We start from the raw sequence: 19470 nt of genomic DNA on the forward strand, positions 1-19470 counted from the left end.
TACCAAGCCATGTGCTTGACTGCGTATGTCCCTTCATCAGAATCACAGATAAACTGGCCTCCCTCCCCTACCCTTTCCTTACAGTCCCCAGAGCTTTCAGAAAGCTCTTTCAGAAAGACTGTCTCTTAGGTTATGGTCCTTTGATGTTGTTCAGTCACTCAGTCTTGTCCGACTCTGCAATCCCATGGAGCGCAGCACACCAGGTTTCCCTGTCCTTCATGGTCTCCCTGAGTTTGCTCAAACTCATGTCCTTTGAGTCTATGATGCCACCTAACCATCTGATCCTCTGTCGTCCCCTTCTCCTCCTACCCTCAATCTTTCCCAGCACCGGGGTCTTTTCCAATTAGTCAGCTCTTCGCGTCAGATGGCCAAAGTAGTGTAGCTTCAGCTTCAGTGCTTGCAATGAGTATTCAGGGTTGATTTCCTTTAGGATGGACTGGTTTGATCTCCTTGCTGTCCAAGGGACTCTCAAGAGTCTTCTCCAGCACCACAATTCAAAAGGCACTCTGCCTTCTTTATGGTCTAACTCTCATCCATACATGAAAAACCATAGCTTTGACTGTATGGACCTTTGTCAGCAAAGGGATGTCTCTGTTTTTGTTTTTGTTTTGATGTCTCTGTTTTTTAACATGCTGTCTACATTTGTCATAGCTTTTCTTCCAAGGAGCAAGCGTCTTTTAATTTCATGGCTGCAATTACCGTCTGTGGTGACTTTGGAGCCCAAGAAAATAAAGTCTGTCACTGTTTCCATTGTTTCCCCATCTATTTGCCATGAAGTGATGGGACCAGATGCCGTGATCTTAGTTTTTTGAATGTTGAAGTTTTAAGCCAGCTTTAGGTTGGCTCAATCAAAATTCTCCATTTCTTCCATAGATAGACAATTAATTGTTAATGGATATCAAGCACATAAAAGGGGCTTCATAAATCAATAAAAAGTTTGGAAAGAGCTCATGATTTGGAGTATAAATGGGGGCGGGGCGGTTAATTCCACACTCCAGTTCGCAACTCTATCTTAATTAAGCAAACTCCCTCTGAGTTCCATTTGGCTAGTCAGCTACATTATATTGGAAACAGCCCCTAGCCCTCCTCTTCTGATGGAAGATCAAGTCAGTCCTGTTTGTTACTTAGTGAAGGACAGACTGAATCATTCTAGCGAAAACTCGTTAGTTGCTTTACTGTTCCTGGTTTCACCAAATTGGTTTCCAGTCTCAAGGTACTGGGTAGCCAACTAGTCCTTGCCCACATTAATGAAGTGTCACGGGGGCTTATCTCCCAAAGTCATTTGCTCCGTGCCTCCCTTACAAGGGGAAAGACACAGCTTTAAAGAGCTCCGCGCCCTTGCCAGATTCGATCTTCAACCCTGCCACCACCCCTCCCTGCAGGTGCGGGCCGGCGGCACAGCACGTGCGCTTCGCTCGCGGGCATCCCGGCGCCCAGACCAGGCCAGCCCCGCCCGGCGTGTCGCGCCTCGCCACGTGACCCTGCCCCCTGCCATTGGCCGGGCAGGAGAGGCGGGGCCGCCGCGGAGGCGCGGGCTGACCGACTGCGGCCTGACTCGGCTGCGGGCTGTCTCCGGAGCGGCTGGGAGGTTCGAGCTCTGTGCGCGCGGTGGGCCGGCGGGCGGGGAGGCGGGAGCTGCGGGCGTGGGCACCGCGCACGCGTAGGGAGCGGCTCCCGGATGCCGCGCGTCTGCAGGAGAGCGGCCTCGCGCGGCTCCGCGGCAGGTGTGCCTGGGCATCCCTGTCACGTGACCGAAGAGGCCGGGGCGCCGGGCGCGGGCGGGGGACACGATCGTGCAGCCCAGTCCTCCAGGCTGGAGCCGGGAGCGCGGGGACGAGGGCAAAAAGCCGTGACTCTCAAGGGTCTGGCCTCGGGAGGCCCTAGGAGGGTGTTGGGCACCCCAGAAATTAGGGGAAATCGGGGAAGATACCTACCCTTTTATTACCATGTCAGTAAGGAGTCCGGCGCCCCTGGGAAGTAAGGTCCTGAGGAAGATGGAGGGGTTCAGGACTCCTGCAGGGAGCCCAGATCCGAGCTAGAAACGATGCAGTCGGGGCAGTTGACGTCAGAGGTCTTTGGGTTCTGGCTGCACCCTAAATCGCAGTGAGCGCAGGGGCAAGCCCTTGCCTCTCTCTAGGCCCCCAGTTCCTGGCTCCCCTCCACCGGCCTCGAGGGCCCTACCGTGGCCCGAGGCCTCACCCTTGTGGTCTGCCGTAGGATGGGCCTCTCCGCCGCCGCCCCGCTGTGGGGCCCCCCGGGGCTGCTCCTGACCATCGCCCTGCACCTGGCTCTCTCCCTGAGCCCTGCCCAGGCCTGGGCGCCCGTGCATCGGGACTACTGCGTCCTGGGCGCCGGGCCCGCAGGCCTGCAGATGGCCTACTTCCTGCAAAGGGCAGGCAGAGACTACACGGTGTTTGAACGCGCCCCGGGGCCGGGCAGCTTCTTCATGCGCTACCCCCGGCACCGCAAGCTCATCAGCATCAACAAGCGGTACACTGGCAAGACCAATGCCGAGTTCAACCTGCGCCACGACTGGAACTCTCTGCTCAGCCACGACCCCCGGCTGCTCTTCAGACACTACTCTGACGCCTACTATCCCGACGCCAGCGACATGGTGCGCTACCTGAGCGACTTTGCAGAGTGGCTGGGGCTTCACGTGCTGTATAACACAACCATTGCCCACGTCACTCTGAACAAGGATTGTGGGGCCTGGAATGGCCATTACTTCATCCTGACCGACCACCGGGGCCAGGCATACCAGTGTAGGTAAGGAACCTGGCTGCAGAGCTCACCTGCTGAAGCTGGGGCCTTTCTGGGAGGAAGAAAACCCATTGGTTGGCCCATATGCGTGGGAGAAATGGGAGGAAAAGGGCATTTCAGCCCATCTTTGGTGGTGGTTTAATCGCTAAGTCATGTCTGACTCTTGCGAGCCCATGGACTGTAGCCCACCAGGCTCCTCTGTCCATGGTATTTTCCAGGCAAGAATACTGGAGTGGGCTGCCATTTCCTTTTCCAGGGGATCTTCCTGACCCAGGGATCAAACCTGGGTCTTCTGCATTGCAGGTGCATTCTTTACAGACTGAGTCAACCGGAAAGCCCCCTCCCCATCTTTGCTCCCACTGAAATCCAGTACACAGAGGTTCAGTTCATCTATCATTTCCCAGGTGTTTCCTAGAAATGTGTGTACCCAAAGATATTTGAAAATTCTGACCATTTCTTTCCTCCAGGATTTTTCAGTCTTAAATATTTTCACATTCACTGAAGGGCTCCAACATTGGGTAAAGTATTCAGCATTATCTGAGCTTATGCACCTACAAAACCCTTTCTGTAGCATTTCTCCTAGAACTTGTGTTCCCCAAAATCCATTCTGAGAAATGCTGGCAAGTGTCCAGTAAGTGTTAGCCGGGCTCGGTAGGATTTCAGAATTGAACGAGAGCCAGGCACAACAGGCAGTGCTGCCAGCATTCAGCTTCAGCTTGCTTTGGCTTGGGAGAAAGCTTAATATTGTGTAGACAACCCCAACTCAGAGTTACACATTCTACCGTGCTTGTTTAATCCTCACAAGGACCCTGTGAAGGAGGTTCACTGATCCCCATTTTATGAATGACAAACTGAGGCTCAGAGAAGTTAAGTCACTGGTGTTCTGTCACACAGCTAATAAGTAGCAGCTGCCACTTGACTGCACTTGTCTTTCTGACTCTGAAGCCTCTGACTCTAATGCCCCACCAGACTGACTCCCCCTTCCTGGTTGTCAGCCTAGCACCTAGCTCCAGGCAGGTGCTTCATCACAGTTCATCTTCTCAAGCCTTTTGCCCGAGGCCCAGCCTTATTCCTTGTTACAGCCTAGGGAGTGGGGTCAGTTTGGACCCTCGCATCTTAGGACTTCGAAGTGCTATAGTATAGGGGAGTCAGATGTACGCCAGTGGACAGCTCAGGAAACAAGGGGGGATGGGGGCTGCCCAGGCCCTTTCTCCAGAACACCTGTTCCTGTTTTTGAAACTATCTTGTTATCCACTCTTGCCTCTGCAGGCCAGCAGGGTCCAGCTCCTGGCTTGCCCACCACAAGATTGTAATCCCCATCAGCAGAAAGGGCAGGACTCTGAAATTAGGCTGGGCTGTGGTCAGAGTCTAGCTCTGCTATCTGAGGAGCTATGGAGGCCATGCGCCCACTGGGAGTCGGCATTCCTCACCTGTAACACAGGCCAAATAATACCGACGCAGGCCTGCTTTGAGCAGTGAGATGAGTCAGAAAGTAGTTAGTACAGGGACTGGTACAGAATCACTGCTCAGCAGATCCTGCATCTGCCAGGGAAGTAAGAAAGGGGAAAGCAGAGAGTCTAGTTTCATTTTCATGGTGGTACTTGGTATGGCTGCTGTGTTCAAAATTAAGTGAATTATTGTTTCTTATGGTGTCACCCTCTCTAGAGTCAGAAAGTAAAACTGATTCTCACGTTTGGTATAATCCCAGAAAGGTGAAAAGCAAACTATACCCAGTGGATCATTCAGTGAGGGGGCTGAGGTAAAGTGTCAGATATGCTGGGACAGGTCAGGAAGTAGGCAGAGGAATGAAGGACCTGCTTTCCTTTAGGACCTAGCAGCCTGGGTGGGGCCGGCGAGCCAGGCGGCAGGTCCAAAGATGGATTTTTTTACTTAGTGCTCTCATAGCTGAGAGGCTAAGCCATCCTCCCTCTGTCCCCCACCTGCAGCGTCCTTCTTGTGGCCACCGGCTTGTCGGTGCCCAACCAGGTGGACTTCCCTGGCTCCGAATATGCGGATGGTTATGAGTCCGTGTCCGTGGATCCCAAGGACTTTGTGGGTCAGAACGTGCTGATCCTGGGCCGGGGGAACTCGGCCTTTGAGACAGCAGAGAACATCTTCAGTGTCACCAACTTTATCCATATGCTGAGCCGCTCCCGGGTCCGGCTCTCCTGGGCCACCCACTACGTCGGAGACCTCAGGTATGCTGGGAGGTGTCGTGTGTGCCGCCCTGGCCCCCGCCTGACTAAGCCCCCCTGCCCCAGAGTCTCCCTCACCTAGCACAGACCCTTCTCTCTCTCTCCTGCCCTTCCCTTGGGGCCCCAGGGCCATCAACAATGGCCTGCTGGACACCTACCAGCTGAAGTCCCTGGACGGGTTGCTCGAGTCCGACCTGACAGACTTGGCCATCGTGAAAGACCACCAGGGCAAGTTCCACATCACTCTGAAGCTCTTCATGGAGGCAGGCAACCAGAGTTCTGATGCCATCCCCCTCCCCCAGGACGACAATGACAACTTTGCCATGCGCGTGGCCTATGACCGGGTCATCCGCTGCCTGGGCTGGAAGTTTGACTTCTCCATTTTCAGCAAGTGAGTCCAAATGGAGGGGAGGAACTCGATCTCTCAGCAAAGCCGTCTGGTCCAGGCCCCGGGTGGACAAGGAGACACCGGAGGGCCTGAACCGATCTTCCTGTCCTGTCAAGTCACACAGGGACCCAAGCCCAGACGCCAGTCAGGCTTGAGTCCTGGGTGTGTCCCTGCCCCACCACATCTTTACCCTGAAGGTCAGTTATTCTGTGTGTTCAATGGACATGATCATACCTGCCTTCTAGGGTTGGGGTGTGATTTAAACTAGCTCAGTGCCAGAACTGTAAAAAGTGTTTCATGCACAGCAGTGATTTTAATTCACAACCCTCTCCACTCACAGGTCACTCCGACTCTCTTCAGGGAGTGAACTCAGCAAGAAATACCCCCTGGTCAGAGCCAGCTATGAATCCAAAGGGAGCCGGGGCCTCTTCATCCTAGGGACTGCCAGCCATTCAGTGGATTACCGGAAATCTGCTGGGGGTTTCATCCATGGATTCCGATACACAGGTGAGCCTGGCAGAGAGGGCTGCTGTCCCCAGACAGAACCATCCCTAGGGTTTGCAAACACATGCCTTATTCCCTTAGAGCAGTCTTAAAGGGATTGCTTATTAGCAGTTGATTGTCATAAATTCCCATCTGGGGCAGACAGCAGTGGGTTTTCATGGTCTGAGGATATGTCTAGAGCAGGGGTTCCCAACCCCTGGGCTATGGACCGGAACCAGGCCGCACGGCAGGAGGTGAGTGGCTGGTGAGCGAGCAAAGCTTCATGTATATTTATAGGAGCTCTCCATCGCTCACAGTGCTGCCTGAGCTCCGCCTTCTGTCAGATCAGTGGTGGCATTAGATTCTCATATGAGTGCAAACCCTACTGTGAACTGTGAGCACGAGGGATCTAGGTTGTGTGCTTCTTATAAGAATCATCCCCAAACCACCCACCCCGCCCTGAGTCTATAGAAAAGTTGTCTTCCACAAAACCAGTCCCTGGTGCCAAAAAGGTTGGGGACCACTGGTCTAGAGAAGTCCCAGATAAGGTGTAACCTGGGGGTGCATGCTCCATGCATCAGCCCTGTGTGGGTGAAGTACCTACATTGGCAGTAATGCTGAGCTTGGGGACAGCCCACCTTGGGGAACAGCTGGGTGGTCTCAGACTGTGAGGCTCCCTAAGCTCCCTAAGCCTGTTGGCCCTCCCCTGACATCGGAGAGGTAAATGAGGTGGACTTTCTTCCCCGTGGGGCCATGGTAAGGACTAAATAAGGTAATTCCTGGAGGCAGTGCACCTGGGAAGCGTTATGTACACATAAACTTTGGGTACCAACAAATTTCATTAAAAATGGCACCTAGATTATATCAGCTCTTTTTTTAAAATTCTTGGTACCAACGGTGCCAGTTTTCTGCACTCTGGGTAGCCCACTGGATGGGTGCTTTATCGCATGACGAGTGTTAACATGGGCCAGTTAATTTGACCATAAAAACACTGTAAGTGTCCTTCTTCCTGATGTTTCTGTATCTAATTTGATGCCTCACTTGCCTTGATGCTAGTTTCTGCATTTAACTCTCCTTCCAGTTTGGCATGGAAAGATAATCATGTTTTGCTGTTGATTTCCAGATGATATATTTTATACCCTGTGCATGCTGTCGGGGAAGAAAACCAAGGAGAGAGTGTTCGCTGTCTGTTTACCGAAATATTTGCAGACCGCACACACACAGACACACACACACAGAACAGGAAGAGTCTCTCTCTCCAGCTGTGTCCCCAGCAGGAAACCCTCCTCACACTCTATGCACGTCACCCTCCCCATACCCGCTGTCCTGGCAGGTCCTGCCCCTTCTCTCTTGCCTCCCCCGTCCCCTGATCTTTCTCCAGGTCACTTTCCTCTTTTTTTTTTTTTTTGACTGTGCTGGGTCTTTTTGACTGCATGGGCTTTTCTCTAGTTGCAGCGAGCCGGGGCTACTCCTCTGGTTTCCATGTGTATCTTCTCATTGTGGTGGCTTGTCTTGTTGCAGAGCACAGACTCTAGGGTGCCTGGGCTCTAGAGCACAGGCTCAATAGTTATGGCACACATGATTAGTTGTTCCGAGGCATGTGGGATCTTCCCAGACCGGGGATCAAACCCGTGCCTCCTGCATTGGCAGGTGAATTCTTTACCACTGACCCACCTGGGAAGCCCCACCTATCTCATATTCTTAATCCTCCCAACAGCCACGTAAGACAGATCTTGTTATTTCAGTTCCCTTTTTCATAGAAGGAAATGGGGGCACAGAGAACCTAAGTCACTTACCTGAAGTCACCAAGCCAATGGAAAACAGAGGTGGCATTTGAATCCACACCTGTGTGACTCAAAGGCTCCCAGCTAACCATTGAGTTTCAGGCAAATGGGAAACACTTCTGGGTGGACAGGCCACTGAGACCTGTGGTCCCTATTCCTGGCTGAGGACCTGCCTAGGGGGAGGGGCAGTGCAGCTGTACACGGTACATCCTGCCCGACCTTGCTCTTCATTCAGCTGAGAAACAGCTTGTCCCAAGGGAGACAAGTAGAAAACAGCAAGGCAGAGGAAAGCCACAGAACACAAGAGATGGTAGCTGTGGAAGGTAGGGCCTGCTGGGAGCCCTGCCCCTCCCTTCCCCCATCACTCCATCCCAGCCTCGCTTGCCTGACTTGGGGCCTCTTTGTCTCTCCTGACTGGTCTTCCTGCCACTGGTCTCTCTGGCTTCCCATCCAGCCACTCTGATGCCCACCAAAACACTGTTATTTGAACAAAAAAACCTTCCAGGGGCTCCCTAGCCAGGTCCTCGGTAATGTGTCCAGAGCTTCATACAGGCCAGCACCAGCTCACCTGCCCAGCCTGGCCCTCGCCTCCTTTTCAAAATGCGCCCATTTCTCTCAAGGTTTTATGTCTTTGCACCTGTGCTCCTTTTGTCAGGCCCCCTACCCCATCCCCCTAGCCGTGTAATTACTCAGCCTTCACAAAACTCAGCCTAACCTTGTTTCCTCCAGAGAACCAGGTTTCTGTCTGTCTGTCTCATGAGGCTGAACATCCTTTCCTGTGACCGCTGGCAGACCGAGCCTCTTGTCACGTGAATTGTCTGTGTCTTTGCCATTATTGGATTGGGGTGTTGTGTTGATTCATTTCGAGGAGGCAGGCAGTTGTGTGGGGTGTCCCAGTGTCACAGCTGTGTGAGGGCAGCCCCAGGTCCACAGATGATGTTCCCTGTTGTTGGAGATAACTGTTTCTTCTCTATCCTTCCAGAAATATACAAATTATCTCAAAGTAGAACTGAGATTGGATTTTGGCTGTGACGGAGAGGGAGCCATCAAAAGGTTCTCCATCTGGGAGTCTCTGACAGATGTGGGGGCTATGGCGAGAGGAGAGATTGCAGAGAAAGGCTCTGGGCCTGGTGTGGACATGTCACAGTGAGGTGACAGTGGCAGGACTTTTACATGCAGGCGGCCTAAAGCAGAAACAGGCAGTCTCCGGCCTGGGGGCCAAATCTAGCCACGCCCATTCATTTTGCGGTCCTCTATGGCTGCTATCCCACCAGAGCATAAATTGAGTCACCTGATAGACACTATTAAAGCCAGAAACACTTCTCCTCCAGCCCTTCTCAGAAAACCTGTACGACCCTCCCCTAAAGGCATCTTCTCAGAGCCATGCACACGAGTATGTCCCGAGTGCAGAGCTGATGGGGACGCTGCGTCCTCCCAGAGGTGAAAGATAACATCTTAAGGGCAGCTTGCCATTCTCCCTCTGGCCGTTTCAGTGCGTGCCGTCCACCGGCTGCTGGAGCAGCGCCACCACGGTGTGGCCTGGCCCTCCACCGAGCACCCCATCACACACCTGGCCAGTGCCATCATCCGGCGCATCAACGAGGCCTCTGGGCTCTACCAGATGTTCAGTGTGCTGGCCGACGTGGTCCTGCTAAAGGAGTGAGTCTTCCTCCCCATCTCCTGCCCTCATCCCCACCAGCCTACCCCCCCCACCCCGTCTTGTTCTTCTTTTCCTGTTGCATGTGTGGAACAGCCCAGTGGTTCCTTCCTAAGATGGAGAAGGCTGGAGACTGGGTTGGCAGAGAGGGAGGGGACTCCGCTCTTCTGGGGAAAATCAACACCACAAGCTCTACTGACAGACAGATTGACAGACGTGGGTATGACGGCAGCTTTGCCACTTTCCACCAGTGTGATCTGGGGCAAGTTAGTTAGCCTCTCTGAGCCTTTCTCTCATCTGCAAAATGGAGCTAATAACATCGACCTTGCAGGGCTGTAGGAAGGAGTAAAGGTAACTGGTGGAAAGCATCTGGCAGTAAACACAGAAGCAGTGGCCTGCATCCATGACAGGTGACCACCTGTGGGGATTTACGAGCTCCCTAGGCCAGCCTTATCAATGAAATGATAAGCAGCGGATCAGAGAGGTCACTGCCTTAGAAGGAAACCATCGGGAGCAGGGAAGGGAGCAGGGCTGGGATGGGGGCGGGGGAGTGTGTGGTCTGAAAGGACAGGTCGCAGGTGAGAAGCCACAGAAGGAACAGCCTGGTCCAAAGCCAGTGGGTGCAGCAGCACACCAGGTTGAGGGACATGCAGGAAACTCAGAGGTGCTTGGAGCAGAACCTCCCTCATCACCCTTGACTCCTGTCTCTCACACCCATTCACCACACTCACACCACCCGTAGATTCTGTCCACTCTACCTTCCAACTGTGTTTAGAACCTGCCTGCCTCTCAGTAGCCCCACCGCTGCCACCTTGGTCTGGACCCCAGAGCATCCCCCTCCTGCACTGATAGAGCAGCCCCTCGCCTTGGCCCCTGTGGTCTGCTCTCAACACAGTGGCCAGAATGGTTCTTTTAAAACTTGAGTCACTCAGAATTCACCCTTTCAATGCCCTCTGAGGGCCCTCAACCCCCCTTCCCGGCCTGGAGACTTTGCCATGGTGGCACACATAGCCTGCCTTGACCTGCCCCTCGCCGTCGGCTCCACTGGGGCCCCACGGGCCTCCTTCCTGTCTCTGGAACACGCCAAGGCCTTCAGTCCCTCGTAGGGCTTCTCTGTCACTGTCTCAGCCTGGCTCACCCTTTCCCCAGATACCCATTCAGGTTCCTCCTGGCTTTCTGACACCTGTAGGTCTAGGCTCTAGTATTATTCAGGTGAGATGCTCAGATCTGATCAGTCTGTATGCTGTTTGATGGCTGCTTCTAGGAAGGCAAGGTGGCATGTGTGCACCACACACATGCACACACACGCTCCTGTCACCTCTGCCGAAGGACCCAGGGTTTCACCCCCATCATGTACCCCTGTCCCCAGGAACGCCACCATCTTTGAGTATCTGGAGGAGTTCCCCATGCAGATGCTGGCGCAGCTGGAGACAATCACGGGAAAGAGGGCGATGCACGGGCTCTTCGTCATCAACATGGAGTATGGCCGGAACTACTCTGGGCCCGACAAGGACGTCTTCTTTTCTGACCGTTCTGTGGGGCACATGGAAGACGCCTGGCTGTCCAACTTCCTCCATCCTGTCATCTACTACTACAAGCACCTCCCCACCGGTGAGCTGGGGCCCTCCTCAGACCCCAGCACCATTGGGCCTTCATGCGGTACCCTCAGCTGATGAAAGGGGGAACACTGGGGGCCCTGCCCAGAGCCTCAGTGGAGCAAGCGGTCTATGAATGATAAATGCTGTTCCCAGATTCTGGCCCACAGCAGGCCACACTTGGAGTGCTGTGGTCGCCTCCAGTAGTAAGAGGGGCAGTGTCGTCGCTGTGTCCAGAGAAGGCTGGCCTTGCAGTGAGGCAGGGGATGGAGGGTGGTCTGGAGATCGACTCTATAGGAGGAACAGCGAAGGGACGGGAGCAGGTCAGCACAGGAAGGGAGCAGGAGAGCTGAGCGCTGTTCCAGGGCCGTCCTTCCCTCGCTGTGACCTTGCACCATTACATAACCCCTCTGAGCCTCAGCTTGCTCGTGTGTGAAACAGGGTGGCAGTGACACCTTCCGTGTAAGAGGAGAATGGACGAGGTAACACAGAATGCCAGCACAGTGCCCTGTACAGACTGGTTACCGACAAATGGCCAACCTGGGGAACACGACTCCTGCCTCTGAACTGGAAGACATGTCACCTGGAAGAGGATGACCTAAAATTAGGGGTCGCTCCAGAGGGCAGAGGTAGTGTCAGCGGGTAGAAGTGACAGGAACCCAGGTTCACACTCGTAAGCAGCAGCTCATCCTGAAAGCTGCCGAGGCTGGGACAGGCCCCCTCGCAGTTTCCTGGTATGGGAATGGTCATGGCTGGGTGCCCTGTGATGGGGACACACAGAAGGGCACCCCACCAGATAGGAAACTGGACTAGAGGGGCCCTAAGACCCCTTGGAGGCAGGACCCAGAGTCCACTCACAGAAAGACCAGTTTCAAAGCAGCTGCAGCAGACCTCAGTCCATGCAAGTCTTAGAAGCAAACCAAGTTCAAGAGACTGGTCTCAGTTCCTCCCCCTGACAGCACAGGAGTGAGTCTGGCCTAGTCCCTCTCCTTCACATCAGCCTTTCAGACATTTGGAAGGACAGCTGAACCAGCTGACCAGAGAGGTGTCAGGAAGGCCGAGCAGAAGAGGATTGGGGGGGGGGGGGGGTGGGGGGCGGCACCCAGGCTGCAGCTCTGGGAAGGACTCTGAAGTGGTGCCCTCTCCTCCCCACAGAGCAGGAGGTGAGGTTCCGCCCGGCGGGCTGGCCGCTCCCGCGGCCCTTGGCCCTCCACCACGTCGTGGAAGATTTCCTGACGGACTGGACAGCCCCGGTGGGGCACATCCTGCCCCTGAGGCGCTTCCTGGAGAACTGTTTGGATACCGATCTGCGAAGCTTCTATGCAGGTAGGTTAGGTTCCCAGGAGGACAGAGGGGCTGAGCTGGAGAGTGAAGACGACCAGGTAGATCGGTGCCCTGTGGAACTTTCAGACACACGTCTGGAAACCCACACCCGAGGCCTCGACGTTCACAGAAAGCCCTCCCAGCATGGCACACCTGCGCACACTAGCGCTTCCCAGGTAGCACTAGCGGTAAAGAGCCCACCTGCCTACGCAGGAGACGTAAGAGACGCAGGTTCGATCCCTGGGTTTGGAAGATCTCCTGGAGGAGGAAATGGCAACCCACTCCCATATTCTCACCTGGAAAATTCCAAGGACAGAGGAGCCTGGCGGGCTGCAGTCCATGGGGTCGCAAAGAGTTGGATACGGCTGAAGCGACTTAGTGTGCATGCATGCAGACACTGAGTAAAATGTCTTCTTTAAAGAACTCACAGGAAAATACGGGACCCACCCCCCCCCAGAAGCCAGACACTAAGAAAAGCACAGAACACATACTGGAGAAGGTGATACCCGCTGGCCATTGGGGGTCTAGAGCCTGCATAACTGACCAGCACATGGGGATGGAAAGGCGAGGCTGGAGCGGGGTAGGAGGTCTGTATGTGCGTACTTAGTCGCTCACTCGTGTCTGACTCTTCTACGACCCCATGGACTGTAGCCCGCCAGGCTCCTCTGTCCATGGGATTTTCCAGGCAAGAATACCGGAGTGAGCTGCCATTTCCTTCTCCAGGGGATCTTCCCAACCCAGGTATCAAACCCGCGTCTCCTGTGTCTCCTGCATTGGCAGGCAGGTTCTTTACCACTAGCACCCTAAGAGAAGCCCTAAGAGGTCTGTACAGAAAACAAATAAAGCCAGGGTCTCAGTGGGTAAGCTAGGAGCCAGAAAGCAGTCCCAGGAGAGACAGAGGAGATGCAGGATTTTTGGCTCTGTGTAGTGTGGGGAGAAAAACCTCCCTTGAGAATTTCCATCCACTAGGCCTCATTTGTAGGAGTTTGGGGCCAAAATTCACACTGTCATCTTGGTGCAGAAATCACAGGCATCAGTTCGACTCTTCTGTGAGGAAATAGACTTTAAAGCCAGACCTCGAAGAATTCCCACAGATGAAAGTTCTCTGGAACATGAACTCCCAAGCAGAAACCACTAACACACAGGAACGCAAATGACCATGCAGGAGTGTCAACAGAAACAACACTGTTGAATTAAACCTACAGGGAATATATGAATTGGAGTGGTCAGAGAGAAGATGTAAAGTATGTATAAACTCTGTGAATAAATAAAAAAGGGATTACTAAATATAGAATGAAAGGATATTGAATGGGCAATTTTGAGAAAGGTCCAAGTAGAACTTCTGGAAATAAAAGTATCAGTTTGTAATTAGAAACTCAGTGTCAAGGTTAGTAGCACATTAGACATAGATGAAGGGAAAATTGGTGAACTGGAAGACAGCTCTGATAGTCAAACCCAAAGAGGGACTTGGGAAGAGAAGTCTCATGATTCAGAGGCAGAACTGACCGAAACAAGCCAGATTTTTGTCTTTTTTTTTTAACTCTCTGAATTACTAGGATAGCCACTTTTTTTTTCTGTTTAGCAAATATCTGTTGAAACAGTGGTTGCATATCAGGCACTATTCGTATCAGACCAGGTTAGAGATCGTCAGTCCTTGGCCTACAGGTCAGATAGCAGGAGTCCTTCAGCTCACCTTGAAATAAAAAATGTATGTACCAAGGGAGATGTCTTAAAACAGTACTTGAAGTTAACAGTCTAAACATACGTAGACGCTCCAGCAGGGGTAATTCAGACAGCAGAGCTAAAGCAGCTTTGAAGTACTAGCATCCTGCAGACATCAGCTCTGACTGTATGCTTCCATAGGAAATTGTGCATTGAAGGTCTAGAGACCTCAGCTGCAAAATGCCTACCTATTTCTTGAGGTTTCTGGAGTACAGAGATACTGGTACCTTTTAGGGGGTGTATTCCGGCCCTGAGTCATGGGTCCCACCAGTCCATCACCATAGGCCCTTTGAGTCTCCTGGCTCCTATCTCCTAGATATACTCAACAGTACAAGTCACCAGGTGTCACTGCCTTGAACTTGCAAGACCCCCCACAAAGGGCTAGCTGGCAGAGGTGGGCTTCCCCTCCATCCCTTTAACAGATGTGCAGCTGCTAGTTCTGGCCCCAGATCTGCTGGGCTTCTCTGCCCCCTGGCCCTGCAGAAGGGGTGACATATGTCATTGGAGGGGTTGCTTGCCAAAAGGCTGCCTCACTGGCCCCCCTCCATCCTCTCCCATGTCTGCTGTCTTCCCTGTTCAGAGAGGGTGGTTGTGGCCCATTCTGCCAAGGGCCCTCTGTACTGGAAATCAGAGAGAAGGTGGGAAATACCGTTCCTGTAGCACTCCCAGCCTGATCATTCGTGTGAGCCTTATAGCACCCTTTATAATGTGCCTGTTTACTGAGACAGGAGGTCAGGATGGTTCTCTGACACGCCATCTTCCCATCCTGTCTCTAAAGCCCTCAGAAGCCTGAGCCCACATCTGTTTAATCCTTTGCTTTTTTTTCTTAATTTAAAAAGAATTTTTATTTATTTTTGGCTGCACTGGGTCTTTGCTGTGCATTGGCTTCTCACTGTGGGAGCTTCGCTTGTCACAGAGCACAGGCTCTAGGCACCCGGGTTTCGGTAGATCCCAGCCCCCAGGGTGGCCCCTGGAACAGAAGGCCGAGGGGCTGCTCCTGAGTGGGTGAGCTCCCCCCTCCCCCGCCAGTGGCGCCACACACAGCAGCATGCAGGCCCCTATCTCTGAGAGCTGGGCCATCTCTTTGGTTTGCTTTCCTTGGGAGCTTTTTTCCCCCATAATGTCAAGGCGGCTCCTAGTCTTAGAACTTCAGGGAAGGATGGGGTCCACGGCTACCCAGGTCAGACATGAGATACCCAGAACAGTCGGCCCCCAGGCTCAGGGGATGGAGGGAAGCAGTGAGGCCACTGGGGCATCAGCAGCCCCTCCCCTTGGACTTGTCCCCACAGCTCTCAGCCCATCTCCTTTTACTTTTGTGCAGAGTCCTGTTTCCTGTTCGCCCTAACACACCAGAAGCTCCCGCCCTTTTGCCAGCAGGGCTACCTGAGAACGCAGGGTCTCGTGGGAACTGAGAGCCTCCGTCAGCACGGCGTGGAGAGCGGGCTCCTGTGGGACTCTGCCATCATGGGTCAGCGCCAGGGGGCCAGCGAGCAGCAGCCTGGCGACCACGGGCCAGGAGGGCACCCTCTGGCTCCAGGGCCTCCGGTCTCACCTTTCAACAGCAACAAGGAGGAGCTCTGATGGGCGGCTGCTCCCACTAGGGTCACAGTCAGCCTTCCTCTTCCCCGCAGTTTCGTGCTCCCACGTGATTGCCAAAGACCCCCCTCAGATCATCGCGGCGACCACACCAAAGCCACACGGAGGGCATAGACGGGCTGAAGGGTGGCCACGCAGTGGTCTCCCCTCCTGTTTGGTTCAGGGATTTCTGGGAAGAGGGGTCCAGGGACAGCATCTTCTGCCAGATGGAAGGGAGCCGCCTTCCACGCCAGACTTGTCTGCAAGCCAGCCACCATGAGCACCAGGCTGGCCTCAGCTCCGTCCCCATCAAGTGCCCAGTGTTCCTCTTCCGAGGGCCCTGGATTCCGCCTACCCGTGGAGCGCTTCACAAGTGCAATCCACCCTCATCTTCATACGGGTTGTAGCAGGCACTTTAAGACAAAGGCTCTAAGGTCCTCTGCCAAGTGGGGCAGGTGGGGCTGTTACCCCCTGATGGAAACACCAGCTGAGGAAGGTCAGGTGATCCCAGGGGTCCCAGCAAGGAGTCTGGGAAGCCCTAAGGCCCGCCCTGCTTCACCGGACTGCCTCTCCCAGCCCCATCTCTGCTTTCAGAATCCCAGTCGGGGCAGAGAGAGGACAGCTCCCTGCAGGCCGTCTTATCTACGCGGGTCTCTGCCAAGCTGCTCTCTCCCCAGGACCGCCCTCCCTGACTTGCCTTCCCGCTCTGTGTTCTCCTCTCTCTCATCCTACTCCCCTGCCCTCTGGCATTCCGAACAGCGCCTCCTCGCCTCTGCCCTGCCAGATCAGGTTTTGTGAAATGGTCCCCATGCTGGCTATCAGTGGGGATTCTCTTGGAGGGGATTCACCCCACTGTTCCATACAGAGCCCAGCTCAGCATGGGCAAGAAATCATCTATAAATGAGTTTGTAAGATAACGATGATGAATGTAGTTTCTGGTTCCCTGAGCTGTTCTGGCTTTTTTATTGTCCCTCCTCACAAGGAATCTGTCCCTTCTTACTCTCTCATCAGGTATTTGAGTCCCATTGATGAGTAAGCCATGGGAAAGCATTTGTACAGAAAATAATCATGGTGGTTTCCTCAAAAGCCCGGGATCACAGGTGATAGCTTTCTCACTGGTTCTTACCAGTAAGTCCTTCATGTGTCCACTCAGAATGGTAGGGACACAAGCTTTCCAGATCCACTGCCCTTTACTTGGAACAGCTTCTTCATGACGGCCAGGTCCAAAATCCCTTACCCCCAGCACCACTGTCTGTGCTCCAGGTGTTTGCAGTCACAACATTGAGACTCCAAAAGCCTGAGCCTGTCAGGGAGGAGGTGTTTACCCCATGGCAAGACATGGCATAGTTTACAGAGAGCTGAAACTTCTCAGTGAAGGGTCTCTCCCTAATCCCAGGTTGTTGAATTTGCTGTATTTCATACTGTTTACAGGTAAACCAAAATTGGGTCCCATTAGTCCACCCTTCCTTTTCCTAAACTTTTTTAAAAAAATAAATCTTTTGGGATTTCTAGTGGTCCAGTGGTTAAGACTCCACACTTCCAATGCAGGAGGTGTGAGGGTTCAATCCCTGGTTGGGGAACTAAGATCCTACATGCCTCTTGGCATGGCCAAAAAATAAAATTAAAAAAAAAAAAAACAAGTATGAAAATAAATAATTAGGACTGTACCCATATTATCAAATCCTGTTACACACATCTTGCCTACCCAGTTACTAAAGGCTAGCTGAGCCCCCGGTTTGAGGTGCTGTAACGAATAGTTGGCTGACGCCTAAGTATGTGACATCTGCTGCTCTTCCTGTCATGTGCCAAGTTCTTAATTCCATCAAAATATCACCAGCCTTATTTGTGTTTGATAAGACATGGTTCAGCTCTTACTCAGCCAATGAGACACAAATTCCCTGGTATTTTTCCTGTAAATTAATAGTTGGCTTCAGAGAACTACTTTTTCCTATGAAGATCATTGCTGCAGTGGCTGGAGTCCTGTCTACATCTTGCTTGCTTCTAGCAAACCACCCTCCCCAGCCTCCAGGGCCTTTTTTGTTAAATCCTTGCCCCTGAGTGCTCGTTGCCTTAGGCCTGGCATCTTTGCTGTCTGCTATCTTCCTCTTGTGTTGTATGGACTCACATGTCCTACTTCATTGCCTCAGTTTCTTTCCTTGTCAAGTTTAGACAGCTGTCTAGCAGATCCTGTTTCCAGCCAGATCAAGTCCTTCTAGCTAAGGCCTGACTTCATCCATTCATTCTTTTTGAAAATATTATAAAGTTACACATGCAAAACAGACAAATCAGTGAAACAATAAGCCAGAAGTAGAGCCTGCTCTAAGATGGAGGTATTTTTTAAAGGGAATCACAAACCAGTGGAAAAGATTGTACAGGATTGTGCAATAAGTGATGTTAGACTAGAACTTTCCTGGTGGTCCAGTGGTTAAGACTGAGTTCCCAATGCAGGGGGTACAGGTTCAATCCCTGCTCAGGGAACTAAGATCCCGCATGCCCTGGGCATGGGCAAAATTAAGTAAATCAAAATGATGTTGGACCAATGGGTTACTAACTTGGGAAAGAAAATCAATCTCATTTAGACCCCTATTTCATAGTATACTTCAACATTAATTTCAGGTTAATTTTTCAAAGCCCTGTAGAAACTAGAGGTGAAGAGGAGATACTACAATAAAAGAATGAACTTTCCAAGTTTAGAACCAATAGAGTAATTCCCCAGGGGAAAAGATTTAACATTTCTAGGTACAACCATCCTGCCTGACTAATATGCCTATTTTAAAGAAAATGATTATTAAAAGGCAAAAAGCATGGGCAAAAAATAATTATGGCAGAAAACAATATACATAAAAATAAATAATAAGCAAATTATCTTTTATATTAAGAACAATGAAATGAGAAAAATGGAGAATAGTTATGTAAACTATGACACATTCAGCCCATGAATATTAAACAGCCCTCAAAAACTCTAAAAAGTGGTAAAAGACTACATTAATATTGATACAAGTACATCTGTGACAAAATTAAGTGAAAAGAATCAGGATATGAAAGTGTAGTTCCAACTGCTTGTAACTATATAAAAATAGAAAAACCATATACAAGGGAAACTGGAGGTATTAGGTTTGCAGAGTTTTGTTTTTTTTTTTTTCCTTTTTCCTCTTTTGCCCAAATTTGGGTTTATACTCCATGGTGAAATAAATTCATTTATTTTTAAAAATCGTCTCTGTCTCTGGACTGTGAAGTCGCTGGGGGCAGGAGGGGTGGGGAGCCCTTGGCAGGGCGTGCGCTCTGCCCCCTGGTCCAGGTGGTGCCACTGATGTCATCTGTTGGCCCCAGCTGAGAAGACACTGCATCGGTGTTGGAGGAGAAAATGTGCTCTGTCTAGGGAAGGGAACTTTAAAAGTGGTGTGTGCTCCTCTCCTAGACTCTTTGGACCGACAGACCCAGCTGGACACCACCAGTCTCTGGAAGAATCTTCCCTCCCAAGTGACAAGAAAATGAATGTAATCTCAGGCTTAATATGAGCCCCAAATTTCTTTTGTGTGATAAAAATGGGGTGTCCCTAAAGCCTTCCTGGAAATCAACTCACCAAGAAATGAATTTGTCGGCTAAGCTCATCATAACACCTCATCATTCACTGAGTATTTACTATATGCCCAGAACTGGTGTGGTGATTTTAAAAGTATGTCCACAAATTCTTGGATACTTCTCCCCAAAAGAGGTAGAGCTTAACCCCTCCTGTTGGGTGTGGGCCGGACTTAGTGATTCATTTCTAGCAAATAAAATACAGCAGAAGTGACAAGATGTCTCAAGATTAGGGTATAAAAAAGACTGTGGCATTCATCTACCAAGAAACTGCTTTCTGTCTGTCTCTAGGAGTCCCTCGCTCTGGGAGAGGCCACCTGTCATGCTGAATTTGAAAGGACATCCAGTGTGGAGCGGCCCATGTGGCAAGGAACCGAGCTCTGCCCACAGCCATACGAGTGAGCCTGGA

The 19470-nt window shown here is 52.0% G+C and overlaps 1 protein-coding gene across 3 annotated transcripts; it reads left to right on the forward strand.

The window, feature by feature from the left end:
- Positions 1-1537: 1537 nt before the first annotated feature.
- On the forward strand, positions 1538-18687 carry FOXRED2 (FAD dependent oxidoreductase domain containing 2). 3 transcript variants are annotated; one of them, XM_061125308.1, is made up of 10 exons: positions 1538-1588; positions 2218-2766; positions 4707-4958; positions 5083-5346; positions 5684-5850; positions 9104-9269; positions 10637-10878; positions 12018-12188; positions 12837-12926; positions 15229-18687. In XM_061125308.1, the coding sequence occupies exons 2-10, from the start codon at positions 2219-2221 to the stop codon at positions 15486-15488; spliced, it is 2160 nt and encodes a 719-aa protein (XP_060981291.1). In that variant the 5' UTR covers positions 1538-1588; position 2218; the 3' UTR covers positions 15489-18687. The 3 variants fall into 3 exon arrangements, with proteins under 3 accessions (XP_060981291.1, XP_060981293.1, XP_060981292.1); XM_061125310.1 differs by lacking the exons at positions 1538-1588; positions 12837-12926; positions 15229-18687 and adding an exon at positions 13207-14613 and having other exon boundaries at positions 1647-2766; XM_061125309.1 differs by lacking the exons at positions 1538-1588; positions 12837-12926 and having other exon boundaries at positions 1649-2766.
- The last annotated feature ends 783 nt before the right edge of the window (positions 18688-19470 follow it).

This window comes from Dama dama, chromosome 22, assembly GCF_033118175.1.
Source record: "Dama dama isolate Ldn47 chromosome 22, ASM3311817v1, whole genome shotgun sequence".
In the NCBI taxonomy this organism is placed as follows: Eukaryota; Metazoa; Chordata; class Mammalia; order Artiodactyla; family Cervidae; genus Dama; species Dama dama.